General features: G+C 38.9%; 1 protein-coding gene across 15 annotated transcripts in view; it reads left to right on the forward strand.

Moving 5' to 3' along the window:
* CSNK1G1 (casein kinase 1 gamma 1) overlaps positions 1–12318 on the forward strand; it is a 195632-nt gene that overhangs the window by 143219 nt on the left and 40095 nt on the right. For all 15 annotated transcript variants that reach the window (XR_011498929.1, XM_070500166.1, XM_070500169.1 and 12 more), the window contains 2 exons: positions 7842–7993; positions 9859–10093. Coding sequence is in view for 14 of the 15 variants with exons in the window: in XM_070500166.1 (XP_070356267.1) it covers positions 7842–7993; positions 9859–10093 (387 nt within the window). In the remaining variant the exon portion in view is untranslated. The remainder of the gene's footprint in view (positions 1–7841; positions 7994–9858; positions 10094–12318) is intronic.

Consider the following 12318-nt stretch of genomic DNA (forward strand, 5'->3'; position numbering starts at 1 on the left):
ATGTGTATTATCTGTCGTGGATTTGACTAATTTTTCTTCATATATTTCTGTATTGCTTTTGGTTTGCTGTTATGTTTGATTGTTTAAAATGGGTGTATATCACTTTTATAATTTAAAAAAGTAATGCCCCAGATGGCCCCTATTCCAGACCAGAGAGTGGAATGGACAAAGCTCAAGAACTGTAGAGAGACGGATATATGATAGGAAAGCTGAAAAGATAGTGTTCATGGAGCTGATATAAAAATAATGGGAACCAAGGGAGTGGGTAAAACAGATTAAGCAGCCTGTGCAGCAGGGCAGGGGATTTATATCCTAGAAGAGTGACAGAGAATTGCTGGAAAAAATATAAATGTTGACCGAAAGGCACGTAGTTTGGGAAAGGTGGGATAGGGAGCACACAGAGTAACTTTGGCAACCACACGCCTGAAAGGGAAGAACAGAGACAGAGAATGGAGGCAGCTCAGTGTAAGGAAGAGAGCAGTGAATCTGGAGTTGAGAGATCTGGTTGTGTTATTTGGGCACCCCGTTACCTAGGAAAGGTCACATAACACCTCTCAGGGTTTCTATCTCACAGGTAAAATGGAATTATTAGTATTTCACCTTTTTTCTTCACAGGATGACTGTGAGATTCAAGTGAGATGGAAAAGGGCTACTTATGTAAAGAAAAGGCTGTGTAATTCCAAGTTAGCCAGGACCAAAATATAGAATTTGTCTGTAAATGTAGTGGGAGAAGAAAAGGGTAGGAAGATATCATCAGACTTAACATGACTAAAATTTTATTGGTCATTTAACCTATTTGGATGGGCAGGTGCTTTTTTGAGAGAAGTGAAGACATTTACATTTGTTTGTGTGTAGCTTTCAGTACTGTTAACTAAAATGGATATTCTGCATAGTTCACCTGCGTGTAGTAACAGCAAAATAAAACTGCAGATACCATGTATGCAACCGTCATGGAAGAAAATACACAGAAGAAAAATGTAGAAATAATACAACTTTGAGTTACTTGGAATACTCACACTGGTGGCTTGCCCAGCAAAACATTTTTTTTTAAATATCGTTCCTATGAAATTTAAATGAGAACTACTCAGAAATATCAATTGTGTTAGCATTTCCTGCACATTTAAAATCTGGTTAGTTTGGTTTGCTCCATATATGTTTGCATTTTAGCATGTTGAGGTAAGCATTGTGCCTTCTAAATAGAAAGCTTGAGGGGCATTTCATTGAGTTGTATTTATTTATTTATTTACTTAGTACTTATTCTACCCTTATCTATACCATATGCTTGGACTAGGGCTAGGCGCTGATGTACAAACATAATTAACATATAGTAGTCACTGCCTTCAAACAGCCTCCCCTTAGGAGGGAAGACAGACACATGGACAAAGAAATTGTAATAGGAGCAGGGTAGGATTGTCAGTAATGGGTTCACTGTACTTTGAGTAATCTCATTTTTTTTTCTTATTCCTTCTAAATACTTGCTAGAACTTTCTTGACTTTTTAGTGGTTGTTCAGGTGTGTGTTAAGAACAATTTAGTGTCTCTTCTTAGCTTTGAAACTCAATAGATATTCTGTCTTTATAACTTAATCACAGGAATTGTAATACTAAGGAAAGCAGAAATTTTTCAGAGACTGGGTTTTTTATCCCATAAATTTACCAGTTCTGAGCTGAGTTTGAGTCTTTTTGAAAAAAGAAAGGATCCCCCATCCCCACCTCACCCCAATACACAACACTTTTTTTTCTGCTTTTTCTCCCCAAATCCCCCCCAGTACGTAGTTGTATATTTTAGTTATGAGTCCCTCTAGTTGTGGCATGTGGGACGCCGCCTCAACGTGGCCTGATGAGCGGTGCCATGTCCGTGCCCAGGATCCGAACTGGCAACACCCTGGGCCGCCAAAGCAGAGTGCGTGAACTTAACCACTCGGCCACTGGGCCGGCTCCCAGAACACATTTTTTAAACAGTTTTTTATCTTAGATGGTATCTACTGCAGAAGAAATCTGTCCTCCCATCTTGGGCTTTCTTTCCTGACTCCTTTGGATAAATAAAACCTTGAACCTGCTTTGAGGCTCAAGGCCTTGGTAATTGTATGCACGTTAATAGAGAAACTACAAAAGCTCAGTCTCTGTGCCTCAGAAATGTGAGGTTATTCCTCTGCTGTTGCCTTTCCTCACCTTCTCTTCCCCCACCATACAAAATTTGAGCCTGTGTTAGCAGCATATGTCTAGCAGTATTCCAGTTCCCAAGAGGCCTGTGAACAAGATGATTGTAAAGCATTTTTCATTATAGGACAAAGTAATCCTGATTCCTAATTCTGGGTCTAGCTGTTTTTGTTATCAAACCAGCATTTTGAGTAGATTCATATGTTGAACTGGTTCATATTTTAGAGAGGCATTTTTCGGTCAGAGAAATGAGAGGGATTTCGTTCTTTTTTTAAAGAGAAACATATTTTCTCATATCTTGGTAATAATGCATTGTTTTTAATTTTTTTTCCTGAATTTTAGAGGCTATGCTTTTCATTTTCCTCTTTCACTTCTTCCTATGTAATATCATCATGTTTATCTGCTTATTCTTTCTGCTTTCTTGTTAAGTGGACTTGTTTAATGCTATTATTACTCCTGATAATAATTCCCCATGTATTGGTAATTCCCTAATCTCTCATAAACACTAAAGAACATTCGGTAGTTGTGCTAGAAGCCACTACCATTGATGGACAAGGACAGTTTAATTTTGGAGAAAAACTATCCTATTTTCTTTAAAAATTAAAAAACCAGGGCCGGCCCGTTGGCATAGTGGTTAAGTTCACATGCTCCACTTTGGCGGCACAGGTTTCACAGGTTCGGATCCTGGGCACAGACCTATACACCACTCATCAAACCATGCTGTGGCAGTTTCCCACGGACGAAATAGAGGAAGATTGGAAACAGATGTTAGCTCAGGACCTATCTACCACACCCAAAAACAAAAATTAAACTGTGTAAACAAAACAAAAGAAGGGAATTGCCAAGGTCGTTTTGGCCTTACAGATTTTCTTCAGCCCTGACTTTAAAAGATAGTCATCACCAACATGTGCTTAGTTTCTCATGGAAATAATAATATAGATGTTATTTTTTACATTTAGATATTAATGCAGGAATGGGACTTACTGGAATTTGCTTCACAGCCAGGTAATTTAGTTTTTCAAAAAGGATGAAAGGCTAATTATTAGGCAATAATGTGATCACATTACCGAAAGCTTCAAGGTGGTTCTATTTCAGTTCTCAGCCTGATGTGCATTTAAAAATATCTCTACTTAGAGTACTTACTGTGCATAAAGCATTATGGAATCTTTTTAGGTAACAGCTTGGATAATAAAGAAGCCATTATCCTTGATTTGGTGTATTTAACCCAAGTTACATTTATGACAGACTGAAAATTAGCTGTAATGTTGTACACCTCGCTTCCTGTTTTGTGCAGCATGATGTATGTGTGAGCCACATGTTCAGCAGGATTTATAGGACTATGTTACTGATGGATGGAAAAGCTATTTTCATAGTACCCTGTGAAAATATACAAGACAACATGTGTAGTATATATATAACCTTGTGGCTAAAGGAAATATGATGAAATCTATTGGAAATCCTTCAGAAGAGGAAAATTCAGGATTCACGTCTTTAATTTCCAGGCTTTTATACAATTGACCAATTTAGGGTGGAGACCATTTTAGTGCTTTAATTCCAGAGCAGATGTGAGATTATAGAACTACCTCAGTTGCTGAAATACCATCAGTCAAAGAATTTGGTGCATATCTACCTTGCCCACCTCTCGCACTTCATTCCCATTACCTCATAATTTCTTGCAGGAAGTACCTTGTTTACCACATTTATAGCTTATGTTGTATTTAAATTTCTTAAGCGATGGATTAGAGGTGGCTCTGCAAAAGAAGAGTGAAATATAATATACAGGATTTCTCATTTAAATGCAGCCCAGGTGATAAATCATTACTGTGCAGTAATCGTTGACCAAAGAGAGAGACTTTCTTAGTGGGCCTGTGTCTCTGTCTTTCACCACCAGCACTGGCCACTTTATGGGCACTCATGTGAGAAACTAGGCACAGCATAGAGCCTGTGTGGGCATTTTTCTATACAGATAGTTCTAATAAATTACGACTACTACAGCTACGTCTTCCAAAAAGACTTTTATACTCAGCAGCACATTTTCAGTAAAACTAAGAAAGTCGAAACAGAGAAGTGTTTTAAATAGCCTGAAAATGATTCCCTTCAAAAAGTATTAAGTCCAAATATTTTGATGTGAAAAAGCTTCTGAAAGGGACTGGTCTGTCAGTGTTTTCTGAGTCCTCATAGTAATTAGTCATTAAACAAAGCAATGCCCTTTATTTCTACCCTCTATATCCAGTTTTCCAGCTGAGGTTGCACTTCAGAATCACCTATGGAGCTATGCTTACATCCACTCCTCGAAATTCTGGTTTAGTAGGTTTGAAATGAAGTCACTGCATCTGTTTTTTAAAGTCTTAGAGGTGTTTCTAATAGACACACTTCCAGTTGAGTAGCGCTACCAGCTTACATTTGAGTTTGTACCACACATATTCTATATAACTTGGAGGCAAGTTTCATTCATACTGCTTCTATGGCTTTCCAAAGAGAAACCTAGAGGGTAACTAGAAGGAAATCCCAGCTATAGTAAGAATTTTAGATTTAAAAGGGAACCATTCTAAATTTGTTCTCTTTACAGATGACAAAGCAGAGACGTGAAGGAATGTTCAGAGTCGGTAGCAGAACCAAATAATAGATCTAAGAGTCTGCTGACTTAAGCTTTTCCTGCACTAGCATTTTGGACCTAGACCATCTTTGAGGAGAGCATCAAAGCCACTCAGTAATCTAGAAGTTGTCTTGAGCATCCCAAATCCTGCCAGGATATTGTGAGGTCTCAGGGTATTTCATAAAAGGAGCAATAATGCAGCCAGCAGGAACTCCTCACATCTTTCAAGTTACTGGGCAGAAGTTAGAAGTGATATAACTCATAGTTAGAAATACATCACCCAGAATGGTTTTGTAACTTCTTTGTAAACATGGGAATTTCAGATGAGAGATGCCTAGATTTGGTACTGAAGATTGTTAAGAACAAGATGATCATTTGTCTCATTTAAACTGATCCTTAAGTATTGGCAGCAAGTCTAGAATATTATGCCAATATTATATTTCTAAGCAGACCTGACATCTAGTTTGTATTTCAGAAGGACGATATTGTGCCCAGATTTTCACTTTAACTAACTAAAGGAATAATATGTTTATTAATTAGGATTAGTTTGGCTGTGAAAAAAATCGAAATAAAAGTAGTTCCATCAAGGTAGAGATTGATTTTTCTTTTGGATTAAAGAAGTACAGAGGGGAGGGAAGTCCAACATTGGTGTGGTTACTTCACAGCCATTGGGGACTCAGGTCCTTCTCTTTTTTGTTCCATCCACTCTTGGTACTATCTTACATCCTCAAGGTGTCTGGTCGTTCTAGATGGCTCTGGAGCTTCAGCCAGTCATCAAAGGGGCATACGTCCAACTTGAGTCAGCTCTCTTCTAGAACCACCCCATCCAGTAATTTCTGCTTCCATCTCACTGGTCTTTCCTATTATCAAGGGAGGCTGGAAAGTTATAACTGGGCAGGTTGCTATTCGCAATAATTAGAAGTTCTGTTATTAAGAAAGGAGGAGAGAATGAATACTGGGCAGGTAATCAACAGATCTACTACAATCTATCTTGAAGAATATATTTACATTAGGGAAATCAAATTTTAGTGACTTCAAAAGCTGTTATATAGGATATAAATTTAAAAGATCCCCAAACTACAATCTACCATGTGTCTGATTAATAAAAGCAATAAATCTGTACAATGATAGTATTCTGCTTTGGATTTCTCAGCAGGACTCATTGGGAACAGCTGTTAGGTTTTGTGTATTTTAAATAAACTGAAGAATGAGTTCTTCAAAACAACAAACGGAAAAAGACACTTCAAATTAAATCCTATTTCCTTTTGTAGATAGGGAGACTCAAAGCAACCACAAGGACAATTTGATGGATATTTATGAAGCTAGCAGGAGAAGAATATACTATATTAGATGATGCGAGCTGGGGATGAACATATTAAAACAGTCAACTTGTTCAGGATTTAGATGGAACAAGATGGACTGATGCAGCATGTGAAATAGTTAAACACATAGCAATGAATTGTACCAACTCAAGATATAAAAGACCTGTCCTGGAGGGAAGGATGGGCACATTGGATTAAAGTTTTAAGTGTTAGATATGGTTTTAGTCCATTTGTGCTGCTATAACAAAACACCACAGACTGGATGGCTTATAAACACAGAAATTTATTTCTCACAGTTCCAGAGGCTGAAAGTCCAAGATGAGGGTACCAGCATGGTCAGATCCTGGTGAGAGTCCACTTCCAGGTTGCAGACTGCTGACTTCCTGCTGTGTCCTCACATGATGGAAGGGGCTAGGGAGCTCTATGGGGTCTCTAAGCACCTCCCAAAGACCCCACCTCTTAAAACCATCACGTTGGACATTGGGTTTTCAGCATATGAATTTTGCAGGCACACAAACATTCAGATCATAACAGATATAATCATGGCTACCTGTATCCTACCTTGTACAAATAAAAAGAGAATGGGAAGATTGAGAGAATTTTGTTTTCTAAAAAACTTTTAGGCAGGGCCGGGCCAGTGGCATAGTGGTTGTTTGCATGCTTTGTGTCAGTGGCCCGGGGTTCACTGGTTTGGATCCCGGGCGCAGACCTACACACCACTCATCAAGCTATGCTGTGGCAGCGTCCCACATACCAAATAGAAGAAGATTAGCACAGATGTTAGCTCAGGGCCAATCTTCCTCACAAAAAAAAAAAAAAAAAAAGCTGATAGGCAGAAGGAAGCAGTTATCTGCAGCATATACAGCTGTAGACCATGGTATACATAAATGTGTGTAAGATAGAAATGTTTCTACTCTAAGAGACCAGATTTTTTTGATGTTCTGTAGTCTCATTCGTATCCACTGTTCACATGGTGCCATTTAACACATATGTACTGAGTACCTCATGTTTACAATACACTTTAAGGAGGAAATTCATTCACAAGTTGCCACTTAGGTAAGAAAGTCTAGACTTTGGCTTCTTAGAGATATGAATTTCAAATCTGGGGAAAACCCAGCCTTGCTTTTTGTTTTTTTCCTTTTCCTTTCATAATTACTTATCAGTAACCAAGCCCTGTCTGTTGACTTTGCTCTAGCTGATAGAAAACAGGAAACTATAGAGCCTCTCTGTGAGAAGAGGGCCAGGCTGCACCCTCTGTGACCTCGCCCCTTCAGTCTGAGTTCTCCTTGGGGCAACAGTTGCAAACAGCTCCACGCAGCTCTGGCAGTAAGCATAGGGAGTGCAAATGAAACCAGCTAATGCAGGAAGGTCTGTTAGCCTGGCCTTTGAGCTGAGTGAGCCATCTTTTGAACCTTTTATGATAGTGTACTTTTGGGCATCCTTGGGGGAGAATAGTTTGCACTCTGGTTCAGTAATGGATTGGGGACCATTCTCTGTTTTATACAGTGGTGGAAATGCCTTTGGCACTCTCGTATTAAATAACAGCTTATTTGGACAATATTGTGCAATGACTTAGCCATTTCCACCCATTATTAGTTCCCTTTGAAGCTATTGTGCTCAGTTTAAGCTCTCTTGTGGGGACTATGAAGGAAAATAGAAATCTCACAAATTCTGCTTGCTTTATGTCTACTCAATGCTGATGCGGCTATCTCATATTTTGGTCTTATGTCCCTCACTCTGCACCCGATTTCCCCTCTGCTTTCAGGTGAAGGTCTCCCGCAGGTGTATTACTTTGGACCATGTGGGAAATACAATGCCATGGTGCTGGAGCTCCTCGGCCCTAGCTTGGAGGACTTGTTTGACCTCTGTGACCGAACTTTTACTTTGAAGACTGTGTTAATGATAGCCATCCAGTTGGTAAGTTGGCATTCCTATTCTGCAAGAGGATAGGTGAGTCCCCCAGCCACATCCTCGTGTCCCTTTAGGTGATTTACCAGCTCTAGTGACACCTACTGAATGTATACTCACAGGCTTGATGGCATTCTAAGAAGCTGGCTGGGGCAGAAAGGGTTAACCCAGAGAAGTCACTGCATCTGCTGTTTGCTCTATTTTAAGAATTTGCACCTTGGAGCAATACCCTTGCCCTTAACTGAAGTGGAAGTATATAACTTAGATTAGGGAGAAAGAGGGTGATTAGGTGAAGTTGTACAAATGCAGGTAATTTCTTCAACGTTTTATTCATAAGTTTTAAACACATGACTGTAAGGTTTTGTCATGTTCTCCCCCTCGCCTCACAGTCACATCCAAGAAAAGATTGGAGATGTAACTCACTGCCCTAACAATCAATTCTAAAGTTGTGTGACCAAGAACCTGCCTTAGTTCTCTGGCCTCCAGTTGTCACAGAGACTGACACAGCTGAAGAGGCAGCTCTTTCAACTCCTACCAAATTATACACTAGTGCCAGTTTAAGGAGCAGTCAAGACAGTTCCTTTGAGTAGTTTGTCAGCCCCTCAGGAGAAGAATGCAAATGCATTTTTATTGGTCTGGAATGACGGTCTTACCCACTTACAGTAAAAACTTGGGAATGTTAGAAAATTGACCTTGACTTTTGAGTCCAAAATTCAAATGTCTGAGCTTCCCTTTCTATACTAAGTAGAAAAGCTTTGTAGATGGAAATGAACGTAATGAAATTTGAACTAATTTTATGGTTGTGTGGGGCTGTATTCATTTTGACGTAAAAGCTGCACTCCTACCCCTGCTGCTAATTAGCTCTGTGATTTCAGTCCAGTGTTAACTCCTCTGAGCCTAACTTCCCTTATTTCTACAGCAAAGAATGCTGGGTTAGGGACTTCTGTCTGACTGAGGAGAGGAAGATGTGGGCAGGAGGTGAATGTGGCAGAGCCAACTGTCTTCAAAAGCCACCGACGTATTCTGATATCCTGTCTGGGAATACTTCTTGCCTCTCAAATCCTTACTTTCTGACGTAACATAAAAACACCTAATTCTGGGGCTGGTCCCGTGGCCGAATGGTTAAGTTTGCGTGCTCCGCTTCGGCAGCCCAAGGTTTCACCGTTTGGATCCTGGGTGCAGACATGGCATCGCTCATCAAGCCATGCTGAGGTGGCATCCCACATGCCACAACTAGAAGGACCCACAACTAAAAATATACAACTGTGTACCAGGGGACTTTGGAGAGAAAAATGAAAAATAAAATCTTTAAAACAAAACAAAAAAACCCCCACCTAATTCTATTCATCACTTGCAAATTATAACATTATGTGTATATTATCATTTTGGCTGAATTATACTTATCCCACTTTTTTTTTTTTAAGAATTTTTTTATTTTTCTTTTTTCTCCCAAAGCCCCCCAGTAGATAGTTGTGTATTTTTAGTTGTGGGTCCTTCTAACTGTGGCATATGGAACAACGCCTCAGCATGGCTTGATGAGTGGTGCCACGTCCGTACTCAGGATTCGAACTGGTGAAACCCTGGGCCGTCGAAGCAAAGCGCACGAACTTAACCACTCGGCCACAGGGCTGGCCCCCTCACTTTCTTTTACCTTGGTATTTGTTATGTATATATTTATATCAGAAAATATTTTCTGGCTTATAAAACTAAAGTGACTTTTATAAGAGTAAAGTGACTCTGGGTGGTGAAGAAGAAATGAGTTTTATTTTCATTTCAGTAATTAAAACCTTGGGCTGATTAAAGAAAATGTTTTGACGTATTTTTCCAATAAACTTCTTTAAAGAGTATTTCCATCGTTGGTTTTTCTCTTTTAGCTTTCTCGAATGGAATATGTGCACTCAAAGAATCTCATTTACCGAGATGTCAAGCCAGAGAACTTCCTGATTGGCCGACAAGGCAATAAGAAAGAACATGTTATACACATTATAGACTTTGGACTGGCCAAGGAATACATTGACCCTGAAACCAAAAAACATATACCTTATAGGGAGCATAAAAGTTTAACTGGAACTGCAAGATATATGTCTATCAACACGCATCTTGGCAAAGGTTTGTTTATTTTCTGCTCCATGAAAGGGGCTGGTCATTAAAACAACTCTTTATTCCAATAACATTTTTGTCCCCATTGTGCATTACAACTTGTGATTCTTATTACTTCACAAGGTGAGTGATTTTTGCACTTGAGAAATTAAGATGATAAGTTAGTGACTTTCCCAAGAATCCTATTGACAACTTAAGGGTTTTTAATTCTTGTACTGTGTTTCTAAATGGTTAGTTTCTCAGCAGTGTGGGTACTTGAATTATTGTATTAAAGTGATAGCATTTTAGTAAGTTTAGTTATGAATTTGGTATTTACATACATTACATTATGAATGATCCCATATATGACAGTCCTAAAAAGGACATCAGGCTGTTATCTTGGGGAAGAGTGCTTCACTAAAACATGGACTAGGCTTCCGTTCACTGTGCTTAATTCCATGACTATTTCAAGGAACAGCCTATGTCTTATTCAGTGAAAATGTATTTGCTTTTCCATGAGCCTTGCATTTTATTCAGGATAAACATTTTGCACAAATTTTGCTAAAAGTTCTAATCAAGGCAAAAGGCCTTCCTTGTTAGAGGAGCTATTCCAGGGGAGAGTATTTTCGAGAAACACCTAAGCAATAGTGGAAAGGCCAAGTAGTCAGGGCCCTGGGCCCCTTGCCAGCTTCTCCAGAAAAGCTTCCCTTTTTATCTGTTTTATATATTGGGCTTTCATGGAAGATTCTATTTGAAGAAAAGGTTTCAAGATGATTGAAAAAATATATTTGAAAATCACCACCCTAGAGAGTAGACTCTAAACAGAATATTATCAGGTTTCATATTCCTGAACATAGCTAGTTATATGAGGTGTTTAAATATTAATGAACTGTTGTACACTAATAAGTATTTTAGAGACTAATCTAAATAGCTACAAAGTTGAGGAAACTGCACAGTTATTCAGGTGAGGATTCTAGTATTAGTGAAGAGTAAAAATGACATTACAAAGTAGTGTGATACAACTTGAGCTGAAATCATCAATGGTATCAGAATTTTTTCAGTAGCCACGTGGAAATCAGCACTTACCTAAATGTAATACTTTAAAATTAGACTAGAAGGTAGTCTGCCGTTTATTATTGGTGTCACTTTGGACAAGTTAATCTCCTGGAAACTTATCTGTATTATGAGAGTAATATTTCGCACGGATGTTTTGAGGGTTGAAAGGGTAATATATGTAACGTAGGTCTCTTACATAGTACTCACTATTCCCTTCTTCCTTCCTTTTTACAAAGAGACAGACTGTATCGTTAATAGTAAAGTCATGATTATTTGGTTTAACTGACCGGCTCTAGAAGCACTAGCAGGCTCTAATGCCTCCTTCCTGGGCTCAGCAGTTCGTGTTCTGATTTTATTATTCTTGTCAGGAAAGGCAAGAATAGACCAGATTGGTATCCGTGTTATGTTTGCATAAAGTATAGTGTAATGGTTAAGAAAAAGGCATGCTAATCCTAGTTCTTTCGCTTCAAGCTATGTGATTTTGATTCAATGACCATCCTCCCTAGCCTCAGTTATCTCATCTATGACATGCGTGTGATAATAGTACCTTATGTCATAGGGTTCTGTGAGAAAATGCATGAAAGGTATTTAGCATAGTGCCTGGTAATAGTATAGACTCTGTAATGGTAGTTACCATTCATTTATTCTACAAAATACATTTTAAGCATCTGCTGTCACAAGACTGGGTTCTCTCGTCTCCTGGTTTAGCCTTTCCTGCTGGAACTTTGAGTTTATCTCCAAAGTTGGACTTCCTGGGTTCCTAAGTTTTTTAAGTCAGATCCAACCGTATTTTGTCCTCTCCACATTACAGAGAATAAATATAGATGGGTGTCACATGCCCTTTAAACTCCAGCCAGGGTCTCAAAACAGAGGTTTTTATAGAAATTCTAATCCCATTGGTTTTTGAATGTATATAGCATCCTTTATGTTGTAATGAAGAAAAAGGGAAGTGTATCTTCAAATGACTGGGAGAGAATTACCTATTAATTTAGTGAGGACGAGAACAAGGGAAGAAGCTTCCTAAACCTGACAGTACCACATCAGATTGGCCACCTTCCCCCTGATGAAGCCCTGATTAATACAGCCCATTTTATATTCTTTACTGGTTGAGTTAGGGTGAATATACTAGGCACCTGGCCCCTTTCCTTCAACAAAATATATTTGACCTAAAATCAGGGATTGGACGCATATAAATCAGG

This window comes from Equus asinus, chromosome 2 (assembly GCF_041296235.1).
Source record: "Equus asinus isolate D_3611 breed Donkey chromosome 2, EquAss-T2T_v2, whole genome shotgun sequence".
NCBI classification, from domain to species: domain Eukaryota; kingdom Metazoa; phylum Chordata; class Mammalia; order Perissodactyla; family Equidae; genus Equus; species Equus asinus.